Source organism: Canis lupus, chromosome 2, assembly GCF_048164855.1.
Source record: "Canis lupus baileyi chromosome 2, mCanLup2.hap1, whole genome shotgun sequence".
Classification (NCBI taxonomy): domain Eukaryota; kingdom Metazoa; phylum Chordata; class Mammalia; order Carnivora; family Canidae; genus Canis; species Canis lupus.
The window spans coordinates 4322000-4341923 of NC_132839.1; the positions used below are offsets into that span (position 1 = coordinate 4322000).

The 19924-nt window shown below is 32.8% G+C and overlaps 1 protein-coding gene across 18 annotated transcripts in view; it reads right to left on the reverse strand.

The window, feature by feature from the left end:
- FER (FER tyrosine kinase) overlaps nt 1-19924 on the reverse strand; it is a 432700-nt gene that overhangs the window by 347315 nt on the left and 65461 nt on the right. For 15 of the 18 annotated variants that reach the window (XM_072788238.1, XM_072788233.1, XM_072788277.1 and 12 more), the window contains 2 exons: nt 14456-14629; nt 8398-8497 (listed from right to left, as the gene is read on the reverse strand). In XM_072788238.1, the coding sequence (XP_072644339.1) occupies nt 8398-8497; nt 14456-14629 (274 nt within the window). Of the gene's footprint in view, nt 1-8397; nt 8498-14455; nt 14630-15030; nt 15325-19924 lie in introns of those variants that run through there. The other 3 variants (XM_072788289.1, XM_072788299.1, XM_072788323.1) reach the window with 2 other exon arrangements.

A 19924-nucleotide genomic window follows, 5' to 3' on the forward strand; every position in this document is an offset into this window, starting at 1 on the left:
AAATAATCAAGGAGCTTACAAATCTCTTAGCATTCTGTTTTGTTTCCCATAAAGAAAGAAAATTTGAAGGAGAGTTTGTTTCCCTACTCTTGTTATAAAAGTGGGTGAAGAGAGCTCCTTCTAAACTTCACTAGACTGTTACGGGCATGTGTAATGTGGAGTAGCTCATCCTGTCTTCTTTTTCTTGAATATGATGTATGACAAATCAGAAGAATTGAGAATTCTACTCATATAAGAGAAACTCCCACAAACGTTATTGTGAGTATTTTGAGGATTGGTAAATGTAAAACTCTAGCATAATTCTAGTCACACAGAATCAATTAAATAGGCTATATAAAAATACGTAACTATGAGAGTTATTTTGAACACCTTTTCTGATACTTCAGTACATCTTCAAGCAAACTACAAAAGTTCAAAGCAGGGCAGCCCAGGTGGCTCAGTGGTTTAGCACCACCTTCAGCCCAGGGTGTGATCCTGAAGACCTAGGATCAAGTCCTGCGTTGGGCTTCTGGCTTGGGCCTGCTTCTCCCTCTGCCTGCTTCTCCCTCTGCCTATATCTCTGCTTCTCTCTCTATCTGTTCCTCGAATAAATAAATAAAATCTTTAAAAAAAATAAAAATAAAATAAATTAAAAGTTCGAATTAACACTGTATGTATTTGAACTCACTTAATTCAATACTGTATAGTAATACAGTGTTGCTTACATTTTATAAAATTACCACGCATTACATTTACTCTTAAAAATATATTTTTTAACTTTGGAAAAAAATGCTACATGTCATATGAACAAAGGGACTGCATATAGGTACACAGGTAAAGATCATATATATTTTTTTACAACATAAACAAGTGGAAGACTATAGTGAAATTTTAAAATCTGGCAAATGGGACACCTGAGTGGCTCAGCAGTTGAGTGTCTGCCTTTGGCTCAGGTCGTGATTCTGGAGTCCCGGGATCAAGTCCTGCATCAGGCTCCCTGCATGGAGCATGCTTCTCCCTCTGCCTGTATCTCTGCTTCTCTCTCTATGTGTCTTTCATGAATAAATAAATAAAATCTTTAAAAAAAAAGAAAACTATAAACTCTCAGATACAAGAGGCTCAAAAACCACAAACACAAGAAAAAAAAAACCTACAGCAATATACATCATGATCAAATTGCTTAAAACCAATGATAAAGAGAAAATCCTAAAAGCTACCAAAAGAAAAAAAAGGTGCAAAACAACAAAGATAAAGATTAGAGCAGATTTCTCTATGACATGATACATGATATGAACATCTTTACAGATCTAAACAGGAAAATAAAATGCCAAAATAGAATTCTATACCCAACAAAGATATACTTCAAAAACGAAGGTGAAATAATAACGTTTTCAAGCATTCAAAAACAAAGAACTTATTACCTACAGACTTACATTACAGGAAACAATAAGGTAAGTCATTCAGGCAAAAGTAAAATGATACCAGATGGAATACAAAATGCTAGAAAAAATAGCTAAATAGATAAATATCTGAGATGTTCCGTTGTAGTTTTAAAAATAACTGACTACTTAAACACACACAAAAATATTAACAAGGTAGGGTGGACTTTACAACATATGCAAAAGTAAAATATATTACAACGATAGCACACAGACCAGACGACTATACTAATGTAAGAGTCCCAGGTTAAAAGCAAAATGTCATAACAACACCTGAAGATATACTATGGTAAACTAAAGATAACAAAACAAAAAGTTATAGGTATTAAAGACAACAAAAGAGGTCAAAAGGAATCTTTTTTTTTTTTTTAAAGATTTTATTTATTTATTCATCAAAGACACAGAGAGAAGCAGAGACACAGGCAGAGGTAGAAGCAGGCTCCACGCAGGGAGCTCGACGTGGGACTTGATCCCGGGTCTCCAGGGTCACACCCTGGGCCGAAGGCAGCACTAAACCACTAACCCACCAGGGCTGCCCAGTCTTTAAAAGGAATCTTAAGAAAATGTTTCAATTCATTCAAAAGAAGGCAGATAAAACAAAAAGGAGAAAAAAACAAAAAGTGAAACAAAGAGAAAACACACTGCAAGATCACAGGTTTAAACCTAGTATTATCAAAAGTCACATTAAATATAGTTTAATTATCCCCATTAAAAGGTAGAGATTAACAAGATAAAAAAGCATGACTTAACTATACAGTGTTTACAAGAAATGTAACTCAAAAACAAAGACTAAAACAGATAAAAGAATGAAAAAAATAATATATATGTACATATTAGTGTAAACACTAATCAAAGTAATGATGGAGTGGCTATGTTAATATCAGATAGAACAGACAATGCACCAAAGAATACTGCCAAGGATAAGAAAGACCATTTTATAATGATAAAGGGTCATGTCATGAAGTGGATACAATAATCTTAACTGTTTATTCACCTAGTAACAAATTTTCAAAATATATGAGGCAAAAAACTGACAACTACAAGAAGAAATAGACTATTAAACTAATCCACAATTACAGTGGGAGATTTCCATTGCCCTCTCTTAATCCTTAAAGAGACAGAAAATCAGTAAGAACGTTAAAAATAATAAGAAAAAAAACACAATCAGCTTACTGGACTAAGCTGACAATAGAGACCATTTCAACCAACAGCAGCAGACTATACATTCTCATCAAGTGTATATGAAACATTTATGAAAACAGAACGTACTGTGGGCCAGATAACATGTACACATAAATTTAAAGAAATGAACTCATAAAAAAATTATCAAATCAAAACAGAATTATAAATAAAAAAACATAAACATTGCTAGAAAAATGCCAAAAGTTTAGAAACTAAATCGCGTACTTTTAACCTACAAATCCAAGAAAAAAAACAAAAGGGAAATTAGAAAATATTTTTAATTGAATGAAAATGAAGATGGTGCATGAAAATTTTTGGAATGTTGCTAAAACAGTACATAGGAAAATTTACAGCCCAAAATGCTTGTATAGAAAAAAAGACAGTTCTCAAACCAATGATCTTAGCTTCCACATTAACATTTAAATTTTTCAAATGGTGCAAACTAAGCCTAAAACAAGCAGGACAGAAATAACAAATATTAGAGCAGGAATCAATTAAAAAGAAAGTAGAAAAATAGAAAAAAAAGCAATAAAGACAAAAGTGATCTTTGAGAAGATTAATAAAATTGATAAACCTCTACTCAGAATGATTATGAAAAAAGTAAAAAGACATAAAATACCAGTATTGAGAATGGGAAAGAGAAAGTCACCATAGATTCTACAAATTAAAAAGGTAAATAAGGAAATATTATGAACAATTTAATACCAATAAATTCAACAACTTCGGTAAAATGGACGTTTCCTTGAAGGACACAACCTACTGAAACTCAAAAAAAAACCAGATTAATAAAAAAAAAGAAACAGATTAATAGTCTGCTTTAATAAAAATAAATAAGTTTATAGTTTAAAAATCTTTGCCAAGAAGTAAAAAACAAAAACAAGCAGACCCAGATGGCTTCACAAGTGAATTCTAACAATATTTAAGAAAAATACCAAGTGAACACAAACCTTTCTAAAAAGTTGAACAGGAAAAAAAATAAAAAATAAAAAAATAAAAGGTTGAACAGGAAGTAACCATTCACAGAATAGCATTATCTTTATAATAAATTGAGGCAAAAATACAAGAAACAAAGATATAAACAAAAATTTTTTCGAAACTTAACCAACCATATCCAACAATATAAAAACTGATAATGCATCATAAGCAAGAGGAGTTTATCCCAAGAATGTGAGATTGGTATAATATTTGAAACATGAAAATCAAAGTAATTCATATCAAACAAAAAGAAGAAAAAAATATTTATCTTGATAGATACAAAGAAAAACATTTGACAAAATACATCTACTCTAAAACAGAAATAGAAAAGAACTTCAACCTGATAAAACTTTGAAACTATGACTAACTTAATACCTAATTTTGACTTTCCCCCTAAGTTCAGAAACAAGACAAAAACACCTTTGCTTCTTTCTACTTATATTCTACATTCTACTGGAGGTTCTAGCTAGGGCAATTAGGCAATAAAAATAAAAATATATCTAGATTGGAGAGGAAAAGATAAATTTTCTTTATTCAAAGACAATAGAAATTTGTAGGAGTTCTTTTGTGAAGTCATTTGCACATTTGCACATTTATGGATAAATGTGATGGAAAAATTTGCCAATATTTATAGGCATTATATCAAGACCTTGGTTCAGATACAAGCTTTGTAGATTCACAAAATTGTTTTATGGCTAAACGTAAACAAGTGCTCAACCAACTTAAAGTATACAGAATTTAATCTGCAATGGAAAAGGAAAACCTGTGCATTTTGTATTCAAGAGCTCATTATTCTATGCTGCTATCAAGAAAACTCTGAATTATTAATTTCAGCTTAATAGACTAAAATGATTTCAGGTGTTCTCAGTTTACATGTTATAAATAATAATCAATAGACTAATGTTCAAATTAGTTCAAGTCAATTTAAGACAAATATTTGCTTTCTCAGCACAGCACAAAGCAAAACAAGTTTAATATTCAAAATATATTACAAAAGAATAACAGAAATGCTACATTTATGTTGCAAATGAGTATTATATTTTACATTAGACAATATAAACTAATGTTCCTTTGGATAAAAGCTTTAATACTTAAAACTGGAAGTATTCTGAGTAATCCACACAGCAAGGGTCAGGAATTTGGAATTTCAGCATTAACCCAGCCTTCCTCCTGACCTCCTATAACTGCTAAACCTCCAGTTGCATTGTAACTGAGCCCTTGACTCTGAACCTACTCTCAAATCCAGAATTTTTTTTTCTAATGGTTTCATTTATTTATTCATGAGAGAGAGAGAGAGAGAGAGAGAGAGAGAGAGGCAGAGACACAGGCAGAGGGAGAAGCAGGCTCCCTGCAGGAAGCCCCTTGTGAGACTCAATCACAGGACCTCATTATCTTGCCCTGAGCAGAAGGCAGATGCTCAACCACTGAGCCACCCAGGCATTCCTCAAATTCAGAATTTAATCCTTAATTATAGGGAATTATTTTCAGGCCTCGTTTCCCCCAAAGCCTGTTTTCCCTAAAGTGTCTCTATCTGGAAGCTGTATGTCAGACTGGGATTTTAAGACCTCCTAATATCTATGGTTGCTAAAGCCATTGCCAAGGTATTCACTGTCAGTGCCCAGCAGTCCTTAGGAACCATTCCACAATGAGTCCGGTCTGGCCTAAACAGAAGAACCAGGATTCTGACATCTGCAAATGTTGGAAATTTTGCCACCACATCATCCTTATAACTTCACAAAAGAATGCCTATTTCCATGTTAAACATAAAATGCAGTCTGAGGGCAGCCCCAGTGGCTCAGCGGTTTAGTGCCGCCTTCAGCCTAGGGTGTGATCCTGAAGACCAGGGATCAAGTCCCACATCGGGCTCCCTGTATGGAACCTGCTTCTCCCTCTGCCTGTGTCTCTGCCTCTCTCTCTCTCTCTCTCTGTCTCTCATGAATAAATAAATTTTTAAAATTTTTAAAAAATAATAATAATTAAAAAATAAAATGCAGTCTGATAACAAAGTGTTCAAAAATATAATTTTATACCTTTTCACATAAACATGCATATAAAGATAGTTTTGATTATAGAAAGATAAATTTATGTATCTGTCATGTATTGAGAACAATTACATAAGAACTTATTTTAAAAACGTATTCTATAGGTTATAAATTGATTTAATGGCAGCAACCAAATTTTTGAAAATAGAATGACAACTTATTTTAAAAACGTATTCTATAGGTTACAAATTGATTTAATGGCAGCAACCAAATTTTTGAAAATAGAAAAATATCACTAATACCTTTGAAAGAAGAAATGTAAATTAATTCACATATTTTAATTTCATGAGATTCAGCCAAGTAGTATACTTCTTGGGACCAATTAAAATTATAATCTTCAAATTTTCTACTTGCCTTCCTACTATTACTACAACACTAAATTGTATTTTATCTACATTAAACGTAATAAAAAAGTAAACTATTATCTATGAAAAATATTTGATAAGTAAGCACTATGTACAAGAACTATTTAAAATTTTATTACGACATCAGAATTAGATTTCATTTTTTTAAACCAAATAAACTAATCATTAAAAAATGGATACCAAAGACCAGAGAGTAATTATTTCTTTTTTAACTAATCATTCTCCAACAGATATAAACCTAGTGTGAAATACTTAGCATAGCTGAATTACAATACAGTTGGATTACATCATCACTTGCTCTGGATGAATTTAAATATGGATATTTTTAATACAGGGCACTAATTTGAGAATGGTAGCCACGCATTAAGTAACAGACTTCATAAAATTAACAATTTTGACAGGTTGAATAGTAATGCTTAAAACAAAACTACTTCTAAACTACTCTTGATTTAGTAAGGGATCCCTTGCACATAAAGGGAATTTTGAAACGGAGTAAGACTTGTAGTTCATCAATTAGAATATCAACTACAAATGGGTAAGCTCCATGAATATCTGGGAAATGCTGCTTGAATTTCAATAACTTAAAAACAGCAAATGCTCAGTAAATATTTGATTATCTAAACCTTTCTTAAAATAATAAAGGAATAATAATTAGGTACATTAAATTTTGAAAAATCTATAAAATAATCATCCAGTGTTGGAACCTCTGACTCCAAAGTAGGTATATGATCTTTACACATACCATATTTTAAATTTTATCATTTCAATGATTTAAGATAATTACAGAAGCATTTCAAAAGATATGTTTACATTAATCAAGAGATCATGATCTCAAAATACTGGCTGGGGTACATGATAAATAAGTAACTAGAAATAAGAGAACTTTAAACACCAATTCATCTTCCCTAAAAAAGAAAATGTGTATGAAATGTGTATGTTTTGGAAGGAAAATAAGAGAACTTTAAACACCAATTCATCTTCCCTAAAAAAGAAAATGTGTATGTTTTGGAAGGAAAATAGAAGGAGAGGGAGAGCAAAAGAACGGGGAAGGACATCCAGAAGCAAGGGGAGGAAGCAAGCAGAGAACAGCCAGAGGAGGAAGAGTAGGGATGGAGACAAAGGAAAGAAGAAAGGGGAAGGAGAAATGCACCTCAATCAGTATTTCTTTTAGTCTACTGGGATTAACAACAGAAGCATGGTATTTCCATTGTGCAAGATATATTCAAATGTAAAGCTATTTATTTTGCTTACCTCCACAAAATAAGAATATATACATGAGACGTAAAAGACCAAGAGACAATATGTTAGTAAAAAGGTAAATGTAGGGATCCCTGGGTGGCGCAGCGGTTTGGCGCCTGCCTTTGGCCCAGGGCGCAATCCTGGAGACCCGGGATCGAATCCCACATCAGGCTCCCGGTGCATGGAGCCTGCTTCTCCCTCTGCCTATGTCTCTGCCTCTCTCTCTCTCTCTCTCTCTCTGTGTGTGTGACTATCATAAATAAATAAAAATTAAAATAAAATATTTTTTTAAAAAAAGGTAAATGTAAAAAGAAAAATAAGACAGAGCTGCTAATAAAGCTTATTATTTAGACAGTTACAAAATTCCTTTAAAAACCTCCAACTTTGGGCATCCCGGGTGGCTCAGCGGTTTAGTGCCTGCCTTCAGCCCAGGGCGAGATCCTGGAGACCTGGGATGGAGTCCCATCAGGCTCCCTGCAGGGAGCCTGCTTCTCCCTCTGCCTGTGTCTCTGCCTCTCTCTCTCTCTCTCTATCTCTCTCTCTTTTTCTCTGTCTCTCTCAGGAATAAATAAATAAATTTTTTAAAAAACCACCAACTTTTATAATTTAAAAAAATTTAAATATGAGGACTGTGTACTCACATTTAAAGACTCATAACCATAAATACTTGGTTAAAACATAAATAATACACATCTCTTTCTATTTGCTTCCAAAGGTTCTTATGAAAGTGTTAGGATGATATGGGCAAATAAAATTAAGCAATCAAAACAAAATAATGCTTTAAAATGATCTTGTATTTTAGTGGCTTTTAAATACCACAGGTAAAAATAAGGCTAAAAAAGGTGTCTAAACAAATACAACCTTATTTTTCTTATTTAATATTCAGTAATTAAATAAGTAAAGCTGATGCGAAAAGAAAATTTTGAACACTCTTTGCTTTCTATTACAAGTGCTACATAATTCCATTTAGTATAAACTACTCAAAAATATTTTACAGCATTTTAATAAAGCAAAAATATAAAAGGACTTATTAGATAATTTGACGATTAGTCTATTTTGATAATTTTAAAATGTGAATTGGTCCTAAGTGGAATCATTCTCCTACTTATAAAGACAACATTCAAATGATAAGAATAAAAATCACTAAAATAAACATTTTTCACAATTTTTTCATACCTTTAGCTAAAGCTTCTTTATATTTCTCTTTGGCAGAATTCATTTCTTTTATTAACTGTCTATAGCTGGATTTTAATTTCTCTAATTCTGTCTTTGTAACCTGTCAAGAAAAATAAAGAACACATTTTAAAAGCTTAAATTTACACTGCTAAGAATTTAAATCCAGAAGTACTACCTTATATTTTATTACTTACAGATCAGAGTTGCTCCTTAATATACATTATAGACAATATATTAAAAATCAGTTTAAAAAAATAAAAATAAAAATCAGTTTAGAAATCAATGATAAATTCAACAACATATGAAAAAAGAAAAAATATTTTTAGAAAAGTAAGTCAAGAAATAATGCTGCCATCATCTAAAGTTTAAAGATCAATAAATTAATATACTATGTATATAAATATTTACTCTAATAAAAAAGCTAATTTAGATATTCATTTTAATTATACAGAGTAACTTGGAGTTGTTCTAATTTACCAATTCTAATATGGGTATTTTTGATTTGGGTATTTGGGATATTATAATGTCACTTTAAAGATGTATCTAACAATCACTGTTGGCTACATACATAACAGTGGTCATTACATACATACATGAATTTGGTTATTATTTCTATGGAAAGACTAAACATGCAAATCTTTGATTCTATAGTCAAAACCCATTTAAATAGCATTTAAGGAAAAAACAGGGGTCTTAGATGGGATCTGAAAAACATCTAATGTACCTTTGAGAAGACTAAGAAATCAGGAGCATCAAAAACTTGCAAAAGGGGCATAAACAACTTAGAAGAATATTCGAGTCAACTTTTAACAAACTCGGCACTACCATTGTTCTTGACCGGAGGGTAACATTATATAAAAAAACGAAAATATCAATAAGCTATGATACAGACATAAATGAGTCTGAAGCATTCCTTAAAAAAAGAGAGAGAGAGAGAGAAAGAACTCAAGGGAGATCTGAGTGGCTTAACTGGTTGGGTGGCCAACTCTCGGTTTCAGCTCAGGTCATGATCTCAGTGTCCTGGGAGCAAGACCTGTGTCAGGCTCCACACTCAGTGAAGAGTCTGTTTGAGGGTTTTTTCTCCATCTCCCTCTCCCCCTCAACCTGTTCATTCTCTCTCTCTCTCTCTCAAATAATTAAATAAATCTTAAAAAAAAAACAAAGAAAATTCAGTAATTAACTTTGTTTAATGGACTTTATTTTTTAAAGATTGAGTTTCAGAGCAAAACTGAGTAGAAAATACAGAGGTTTCCCATATACTCATGCACAGTCATCCCCCCACTAAAGTGGTAAATTTGTTACAATAGATGAACTTGAGATGATACATCATTATCACCCAAAGTCCACAGTTTACATTAGGTTTTATTCCTGGTGGATTAAATCTATGGATTTAAACAAATATATAACAACATATATCCACCATTATAGTATTATACAAAGTAGTTTCACTGTCATAAAATCCTCTGGGCTCCACTTATTCATTCCTCTCTCTCCTAACCCCTGGCAACCACTGATCTTTTTATTGTCTCCATAGTTTGCCTTTTCCAGAATATCATACAGTTTAGCATCACACAGCATGTAGCCTTTTCAGAATGGTTTCTTTCACTTGGTAATAACGCATGTAAGTTTCCTCCATGTCTCTTTGTGGCTTAATAGCTCATTTATTTGAGCTATTCAATAATATTCCATATTCAATATTCTGTTCACAATTCTGGGTCTTTTGACACTTCATATAAATTGTAGAATGAGTCTGTCAATATCCACAAAATAACTTACTGGGTATTTTGATTGAGACTGTGTTAAATCTAAAGAGCAAGCTGGAAACAACTGGTATCTTGACAATACTGAGTCTTCTCATCCACAAACATGGGATACGTCTCCAATTAATACTTCTTTGACTTCTCTCATTGGAATTCAGTTGTTCTCCTCCTACAGATCTTGTATATATGTTGTTAGATTTATACCTAAGTGTTTCATTTTTGAGGTACTAATGAAAATGGCATTGTGTTTTTAATTTCATATTCCACAAGTTTATTGTTTGAGGTTTCCCATATACTCATGCACAAAAGCTATTTTATAGCTATTTTAGTATATTAAATAGGTATATTTTATACCTATTGATGTATAGGAAACTGACTGACTGGGCAGCCTGGGTGGCTCAGCAGTTTAGTGCCTGCCTTCAGCCCACGGCATGATCCTGGAGACCTGGGATCAAGTCCCGCATCGGGCTCCCTGCATGGAGCCTGCTTCTCCTTCTGCCTGTGTCTCTGCCTCTCTCTGTGTGTGTCTCTCATGAATAAATAAATAAATAAAATCTTTAAAAAAAAAAAAAAGGAAACTGACTTTTGTATGGTAACACTGTATCCTGTAACCTTGCCATAATCACTTATTAATTCCAAAGTTTTTTTTGTTGATTCTCTTAGGGCTTTCTACATAGACAGTTATGTCATCTATGAATGAATACAGCTTTATTTCTTTGTTCCCAATATGTATGTATTTTTTTTCTTGTCTTGTTGCATTGGCTAAGACTACAAGTACAATGTTAACAAGCAACAGCAAAATGAAATATCCTTGACTTGCTTCTGATCTTAGTGGGAAATTTTCGAGTTTCTTATCATTACACATGATGTTAGCTGTAGACTTTCTGTAGATATTCTTTAGCAAGTTGAGGAAGGATTCCTCTTTTCCTAGTTTACTCATTATGAATGAGTACTGGTTTTGTAAAATCATGTCAAGTGCTTTTCTGCTCAATTTTTGTTTGTTCAACCAAGTCTTATTTCACTTTTGAAGGAAAACTTCACAGGGTATAGAATTCTAGGATCATGCGGGTTTTTTCTCTCAAAACTTAAATATTTCATACCACTTCCCTGTCTACTTATTTCTTAGGAGAAGTCAGATATAATTCTTATATTTCTTTTATAACTAAGGTGCTTTTTACTCAGGCTTATTTCAGGATTCTTTTCTTTATCTTTGATTATCTGTAGTTTTAAATTGATATGCCTATGTGTAGTTTTTTGGTCATTTTTTCTGCTTGGTGTTCTCTGAGCTTCCTGGATTTGCTGTTTGGTGTCTGACACTAAGTTAGGGAAATTCTCAGTCATTATAATTTCAAGTATCTCTTCTGTTCCTTTCTTTCTTCTCCTTCAGGTATTCCCATAAATAACATAAAACATGTTATATCTTTTGTAGTTACCACATAGTTCTTAGATACTCTGTTCCTTTTTTTTTTTTAATACTTATTCTCTGCTTTTCAGTTCTGTAGATTTCTATTGATATATTCTCAATTTCAGAAATTCTTTCCTTGTGTCCAATCTCCTATTAAGCCCATGAAAGTCATTCTTCACTTTAGTACATTATCTTTGCTCTCTAAAATACTAGACAATGCTAGAATGCCAGAATGCTTTTTGTTTCTTTCTTAGGATTTCCATCTTTATGCTTCCATTACCCATCTGCTCTTTCATAATTGTTACGTTATCCATTACAGCCCCTAGCCTATTATTCATAGCTGTTTTAAGTTCCTGGTCTGATAATTCCAACATCCCTACTGTGTCTGGTTCCAATTGTGTATTTTTGCCTTTTGGGATCCCTTGTTATTTTTTCTTGATTGCTATGCAGGATATATCAGGTAAAAGAAACTGATTATATAGGACTTTACTAATGTGGTAATAGCTGTCAGAAAAGCTATTTTATACCTATTTTAGTATATTAAATAGGTATATTTTATACCTATTGATTCGATCTCAGGCTGTGCCTCTGGCTATGAACTTCACACATGTTCCTCAGCTGATGGGCCAATCCCCACTCAAAGAGAACAGGAGTTATGAATTTCCCTTCCCCCAGATTAGTTAGGTTAAGGGTAAATAGTTTCTCCTGAGAGCAGACTTTATTAAGAACGGAACGTGGGCAGCCCGGGTGGCTCAGTGGTTTAGCGCCACCTTCAGCCCAGGGTGTGATCCTGGGGACCAGGGATCGATCTCACATTGGGCTCCCTGCATGGAGCCTGCTTCTCCCTCTGCCTATGTCTCTGCCTCTCTCTCTCTGTCTCTCATGAATAAATAAATAAAATCTTAAAAAAAAAAAAAAAAAAAGAACGGAACGCTTTGGCATATTCATTTGTCTGTCTCTCTAATTTAGGGGGAGCCATATGCCCTGTCACTTTTCAGTTTGTTCAATTTTTAACTCTTTGTTAGGATGGAGTGACAACTTCCAAACTTCTTATGTGCCACACTGGAAACTGAACTCTTAACTTCTGAAATTGCTAAAGAACCAATTCATTGTTCCCCAAACTGACTAACTGCAAAAAGCAAGCATTTATCCTGCTTCTTATATGTGACCTATATATCTCAGGGTTGCCAAACACTTGCCATAGGAAAAACTTTTTCTGAAAAATTACAGCTAACAATCACATTAGGAATGACAGAAGCAAAATATTGTCATTTTATAACAACTACCAAAATAATGGATCCAAGCAGCAAACACCAATTAGTTCTAAAAATTATTTGGTGAATGGCTGAAGGAAAACTTTTTTAATAGGTTGATCAGGCTCTCAGCACCGGAACCTAACAATCAAGTTTAACATCACAAAAGCTAAACAACATTACTTATCTCTGATATGGAAAAAATAAGAAGTCTATACTAGTACCTATAATGTGTTCTTGCCCAAAATAAATAGCCAGAATTTTCTCAAGTAGTTTACAGGAAAATTAAAGGATAAAGAAATATGTGAAATAACATCACAAAAATGCTAACAATAAAATAAAATTTAAATTCAGTTCTATAGAGCAAATTACCCAGTTTCTTCCACAAATAAATGGCATTTTTAAAAAGTTGGGGGGAGGTACCTATAGATTAAAAGAAAACTATTCAAATGCAATGTGTGAGCCATGTTTGGGTCATGATTCAAATGAATCAACTGTAAAATACAAATAAACAATCATTTGAGCATAGTCAGGATTTTTAATGATCCTAAGGAATTAATGTTATTTTTAGGTGGGTTAATGATAATATGGTTAACTTTTTTTTAATGAGTATTTATTTCAGCAATATAAACTAAAATGTTTATGGATAAAATGATACCTGAAATTTTCTTTAAAATGATTCAGTGTATTAGAAAAATTGGGTGAGTATACATTTAAAAAAAAAAAAAAAACTGGGCAGCCCAGGTGGCTCAGCAGTTTAGCACCGCCTTCAGCCCAGGGTGTGATCCTGGGGTCCTGGGATCAAGTCCCACGTCGGGCTTCCTACATGAAGCCTGTTTCTCCCTCTGCCTATGTCTCTGTCCCTCCCTCTCCCTCTCTCTCTCTCTCTCTCATGAATAAATAAATAAAATCTTTAAAAAAAACAAAAGAGGGATCCCTGGGTGGCTCAGCGGTGGGATCCCTGGGTGGCGCAGGGGTTTAGCGCCTGCCTTTGGCCCGGGGCGTGATCCTGGAGACCCGGGATCGAATCCCACGTTGGGCTCCCGGTGCATGGAGCCTGCTTCTCCCCCTGCCTGTGTCTCTGCCTCTCTCTCTCTCTCTCTCTCTCTGTGTGTGACTATCATAAATAAATAAAAATTAAAAAAAAAAAGAACCTTGACTATGTAGGTGGATCAGTCGATGGGAATTTGTCTTCTCTATTCTTTTGTACATTCGAAATTTCATAATAAAAATATTGTAAATAGTTATCCAGAAGGGACAAACTCTCAGTATAAATAAAGTAAAATTTTAAATATCCTAATTTACTTTGTCTAGGTTTTCTTTTTTATTACATGTAAAAATAAAAATAATAAAAACTAGAAGCTATTTCAGTAAGCAAAAAATAAAAATTCTAAGTGATAAGAAAGCACGGTATTATAGTTTAATTGGCAGCATTCTTTTTCTCTCAGAGTACATAAAGTAACAGTACATCTTATAATCAATCATGTTTTATATTCAATAAGAATATTACTTACTAGAGACACCAAAACTTATTAATCATAAAATGATGACTAAACAATTTTTAAAAACAAACAAGATAAAATATGTCAGTGAATTTAAAAATCATATTTAAAAAAGAACTCCAGAGTAGAAGGACAAACCTTGATCATTTCCGCCTCTATCTGCTGATGAACACCTATAAAACTTTTCTTCACCTGCTGCTTGTCTTTGATCATCATGGTGAGCCTGTGTAAGGGTCCAGAATTTAGGTCCTCTGCATGTGTCTTCATGATTCTGCTAAGTTGTTCTGTTTGCTGAATCATAAGTAGCCAAGACTTTAAAAAAAAAAAAAAAAAAAGTAAAATTAGCAGCTGTATTAAACATTTCCATTTTACTGTGCTTTAAGTATTCAGGAATTTTAAATACTTCATTTTACACAAATTATTATATTAATATAAAAATGCCAGGTTTCTGGCAATCGTGCAATGAGCTATGAATGGTTCATATTTAACATCTTCAAGTACAAATACTTCAAAATTCAGTAATCAGACTATGTAATGTTCTACAAAAGGGATTAAGGCTTTTTTAGAGTCCACACTTGCAATGTTCATTTTACCACTTCTTGTCTGTCAACATACTGATATAAAGCTTCTGCCTACACCATGTTACTGCCTCAGTAAGGTCACCATTTCCTAGTGGTCAAATGCAACAGAAATTTAACCATTTTTACTTGTACCATTTGATCTGATCCTGCTGACTCAATTCTTCCTGAAATTCTTCTTTTTCAGTTTGCATGGCTTCTCATATTCCAACATACCAACTTGTCTTCTCCTCTTCCTAAAAATCCCTTCTCGATCTTTGTACCTGCTTTGCTTTTGTTGCTTATGTCTTAAATACTGGTAATGTCTGGATTTCTTTCCATTCTCATTTCTTAGCATATACCATTAGTTCTCAATGGTTTTTCCAGCACATTTCATTAAAGCAGACATATGTAATGGCGGATTTGGGACAAGTGGGTATATGAATACTCCTGGAAGAACAAGTCATTTGTTATTAGACATTCTAGTTTCTAGATACTAAAAAAAGTAACTGAGGAATACTCTTCACTAAAGGTCTTCAAAATTCTATTTAGAAACAATTATTGGAGATATATCATGGTCATGTAAGATCCATTTTAAAGATTAAAAAATTAACAAGGTATGATTTTAGATATTTACTGAAGATTAGAATAATTTTCTATGCCATTACTTTTGACCTGTGAATGAACAGAATTATTCTTCATCTGTTAATGTTCCAATATAATCCTAAATTAAAATCGAATGAGCACCAAATAAAAATAATAGCCTAAAGGAAGCAAATTCTTAGTCATAATAAGAAATTATCAGGGTCTAACTTGATAATCTTGTTTTGGTACACTGTAATGTACATTTTTTAAAAGTTATACCTTGAGGACATTTGTTTAGGGAGAAGGACCATTTGTAGTTGTGGAATGCTATTATGAACATGGAATAAAATGTGGCCTATGAATTCATCATACTTACTTTCAAATTAAAAAATCTAACTACTAATGTGCTTTAAATACCACAAAGCATTAAAATATAAAATTTAGGGGATCCCTGGGTGGCTCAGCAGTTTGGCACCTGCCTTCAGCCCAGGGCGTAATCCTGGAGTCCCGGGATTGAGTCCCACGTTGGGCTCCTTGCATTGAGCCTGCTTATCTCTCTGCCCCACCCCCCATCTCTCATGAATAAATGAATAAAATCTTTTAAAAAATAAAATAAAATATAAAATTTAACAAAGATGAAAACAGCAGGAGAAAAACTAAACGTAGATTAAAAACAAATAAAATGTCCTAGTAACTCTTGTAGCTTTGTCTTTTTCATCTTATATTTATACTATATTATTTTACTTATAAATATATGTATTATATTATTTTATGTATAAATATATATACACATATATCTCTCTAAAAACACATTTCTGGGAAAACATTCCATAGCATATATAGAATGTTAAGGTTACCAAAAAGAAAGTGAGGGGAACAAGTGTTTCATTATCTAGCTTCAAAAAATAAATATTCTTTTTTTTTTTTTTTTTAAATAAATATTCTCCAAGTGCTTTGTAGGAACAAATTTTTCTAATTCTATATGAGAGTCTTTGCAGCCTAAGAGAAAAGCCTTCTTGGAACCCAACGTTAAAGATAACACAACTAAGTCAGTTTGCCTTCCTCCTCCCAGAATACATTTCATCCTGCCTTAGAGCCCTGTTTACTGTTAGTCACTGTGCCAAGTCCAAGCCTTCCAAGATACATATCATCACCCCAATTATCAATCCTATATTGCCTTCAATATTTCCTAATCTAACCCAGGGTACTCTCTAGAGAATCCCATCCCCTCAAACACTCCTGCTCTATTATTAGAAAACCATTTATACCTCTTAACAGGACTTTCCATTTATCTTTTAGCTCTAACAAAAATCTGGCTTTATCTCACTCTCAACATCTATAATATGGCTAATAAATATTCCTTCTCTTTATTCCTCCTCTTTCTAAAAAAGTCTCTATTCCTTTGAAGCTCAGGTCACCCTTTCCCAACAATTCACCAGCAAATCTTTCTGATTCTCCCCCCAAAGTCTACCACAAATCCACCCACTTTCTTTCCATCTTTGCTGTCAACCCTTTTGGAGGTTACAACTATCTCTGGCTTAGACTATTAGAAAACCTCCAAACTGGTGTCCTCTCTTGTACTCCTGTCTCCCCAACTAGAATGTCTTTTTCCTCACCAATTTAGGTACTTACTGTGATGCCTTAAACAATAGCTACTAAATAGTCCTTGAAAGAAGAAAGGAAAGGAGAAAGAGAGGCAAGGGATATAAACATAAAATAAAACCATGAGCTAAATATATGCTGTTAAAAAATGTGTTAATTGTTTAAAACTGGAATTGGATAGCATGGTAGCAATGCCAATTATGAGAGAGAAGGAAAAACTGACAGCCTATCTTCAACTGATAAAACAACTGAGGAATAAGAACAGCACATAACACAGTATGAAACACCACCTAAAAAGAAGGCATGAGTGTGCAAGAAAATGTCTAGATAGCATACAACTTGAATTACATGAGTGGCTAGAATATTTTTGTAAAGAGAGGAGAGTAAAACATTAAAGGTTGTTTGTTTGACAAAGTAAAGTAAAGATGGGGGATCCCTGGGTGGCTCAGCGGTTTGGGGTTTGGTGTCTGCCTTCGGCCCAGGGCATAATCCTAGAGTCCCAGGATCAAGTCCCACATCGGGCTCCCTGCATGCAGCCTGCTTCTTCTCTGCCTGTGTCTCTGCCTCTCTCTCTCTCTCTCTCTCTGTCTCTCATGTCTCTCATGAATAAACAAATAAAATCTTAAAAAAAAATAGAGATGCACTTCAACATTCGCAGTAACACGAGCATAGCACTTTGCAGATATGGCTCTTTGGTAGCATAGGAATGGTCAGGGCATAGATAAATTATCTTTGGTCAGGGTAATTTGTACAAGATAATTCTTTGTAACCTAATAAACAAAATACTTTAGGCCATTGGCAGGCATTTGAATTGCTTTATTATACAGAATCTTGCTTCATGGTAATAATTCTATCAATAAAGGTCCTCATAAGGGGAATTTACCAGTAGTCACTCACTGATGCTGAAAACCATACAAGAATTATTAAAAAAAATAAAAATATCTAAAGTTTAACTTTGGAATAAAATTAGTCATAAAGAACAATAATACAATATGACAACAAAACCACTTTAAGTTTATAAAACAGAATATAAATATCATAAATTTTGAGAGATAAGCTACTACATGTGAATGCAGTAATAATGTAACTATAAAAAACTAGACAAAAATCCTAACAGATAGTAACAAAAATCAAGAATGAGAAATTTGAAAAAAAAAAAAAAAAGAATGAGAAATTTGATAAAAGTGTAATTGTGTCCATTTCCTAACTTTTCAAATAGAAGAGTCAATAGACAACTTTATTTCTAAAGTTCGTAAATAAAGGAATATAGACATTAAAATTCTGTAAGTTTCAATAAATAGTTAAGTGAATGTGTAGGAAGAAAACATACAATACAGATCTTCTAAACAATCAAAAGTGATTTTGAGGAAAATTAACATTGTTCATTAAAAAAAAAACAAAAGAAACAAAAAATTACTAACAATTAAAAATGAGTTGCAAAATAAAAATTATACTAAACACATCTGTTAAACATTATCTGCTAAACATCTATGAAAAGGAAAGCAAAAAAAAAAAAAAGAAAAGGAAAGCATTATCAAATTGGGGGGAAACTTCACTACACACAATAAATAAGAAACATCAATAAAATAAAATAATATACAACAACAGAAAGACAAGTAAGAATTCCCCAGAAAAATATGAAGGATAAGATTCAGCAGTCACTATGTTCAAATGATTTAAAAATGAATTTTAGACACAAAAAAATAAAACAAGGGCATATTATCATGTTAAAGAATATCAATTACAATGAATATAGAACTGTCACGAATCTTTTCGATCCAGAAAACAGTACATCAAAACACACAAAGCAAAACAGTGGAAAATGAAATGAGAAATCAAAAGTAGTGGGAGAATTAAATGTATTCATCTCTACCTGTGGCAGTTAAGTTTTAAAAATAAATAATAGAGTATCTGAATAAGTAATTTATTTTTTTATATATATATTTTATTTATTTATCCATGAGAGGCAGAGAGAGAGAGAGAGAGGCAGAGACACAGGCAGAGGGAGAAGAAGCAGGCTCCACGCAGAGAGCCCGATGTGGGACTCGATCCCGGGACCCTGGGATCACACCCCTGAGCCCAAGGAAGATGCTCAACCACAGACCCACCCAGATGTCCCCACCCTAAAACTTTTAGACATTTATCTCCAAATCAAATCCTATCTATTAAAACAATGAAATGAAGAAATCAAGCAACCTACCTGTTGGAGGTTCTATTTTCCTAACTGAATCCTAACATTAAAAGACAGCAAATTCTAAGAGACCAATAACCACATGGTTATCATAAACCAATCACCAAAATATCTCCAATAGCATAAAAAGCTCAAAATGTTTTGCTAATGAATAATTCCAAACATTTATGAATTAGATACCTTTGATACTACTACCTAAAATGTTTCTAAGAAATGAGAATGAAAAAAGCTCTGAAAATCATAGCACAGACATCAAAAAGTGGCAAAGATACTATAAAAATATTTTATAAGTGCCAAAGAAAAATCTTAAATAAAATATTAATAGATCAAAACAGTCCATTAAAAGAAAAATATCTCATGGCCAGTTTGGGGACATTTCAAATATGCATGTCTAATAGTCATATATAGAAGTATTTCCATAAAAGTGAAAGACAAAGAAGGCCACTTAATGTCAACAATGTTATTTAATATAGTTTCCAAAATGCTTCTAAAAGAGAGAGTATGAGTAAAAATATTTTAAAGAAAGATGCTTACACATTTTTAATAATAAAAAAACACAAATTAAGCCATTTGGAATTATTATTTTTCATGTTTCAGGTTGACAAAATTAAATAAAACAATACATTCTAAAGAAAAAAAAAAAAAAAACAATACATTCTAAATGTAATAGTT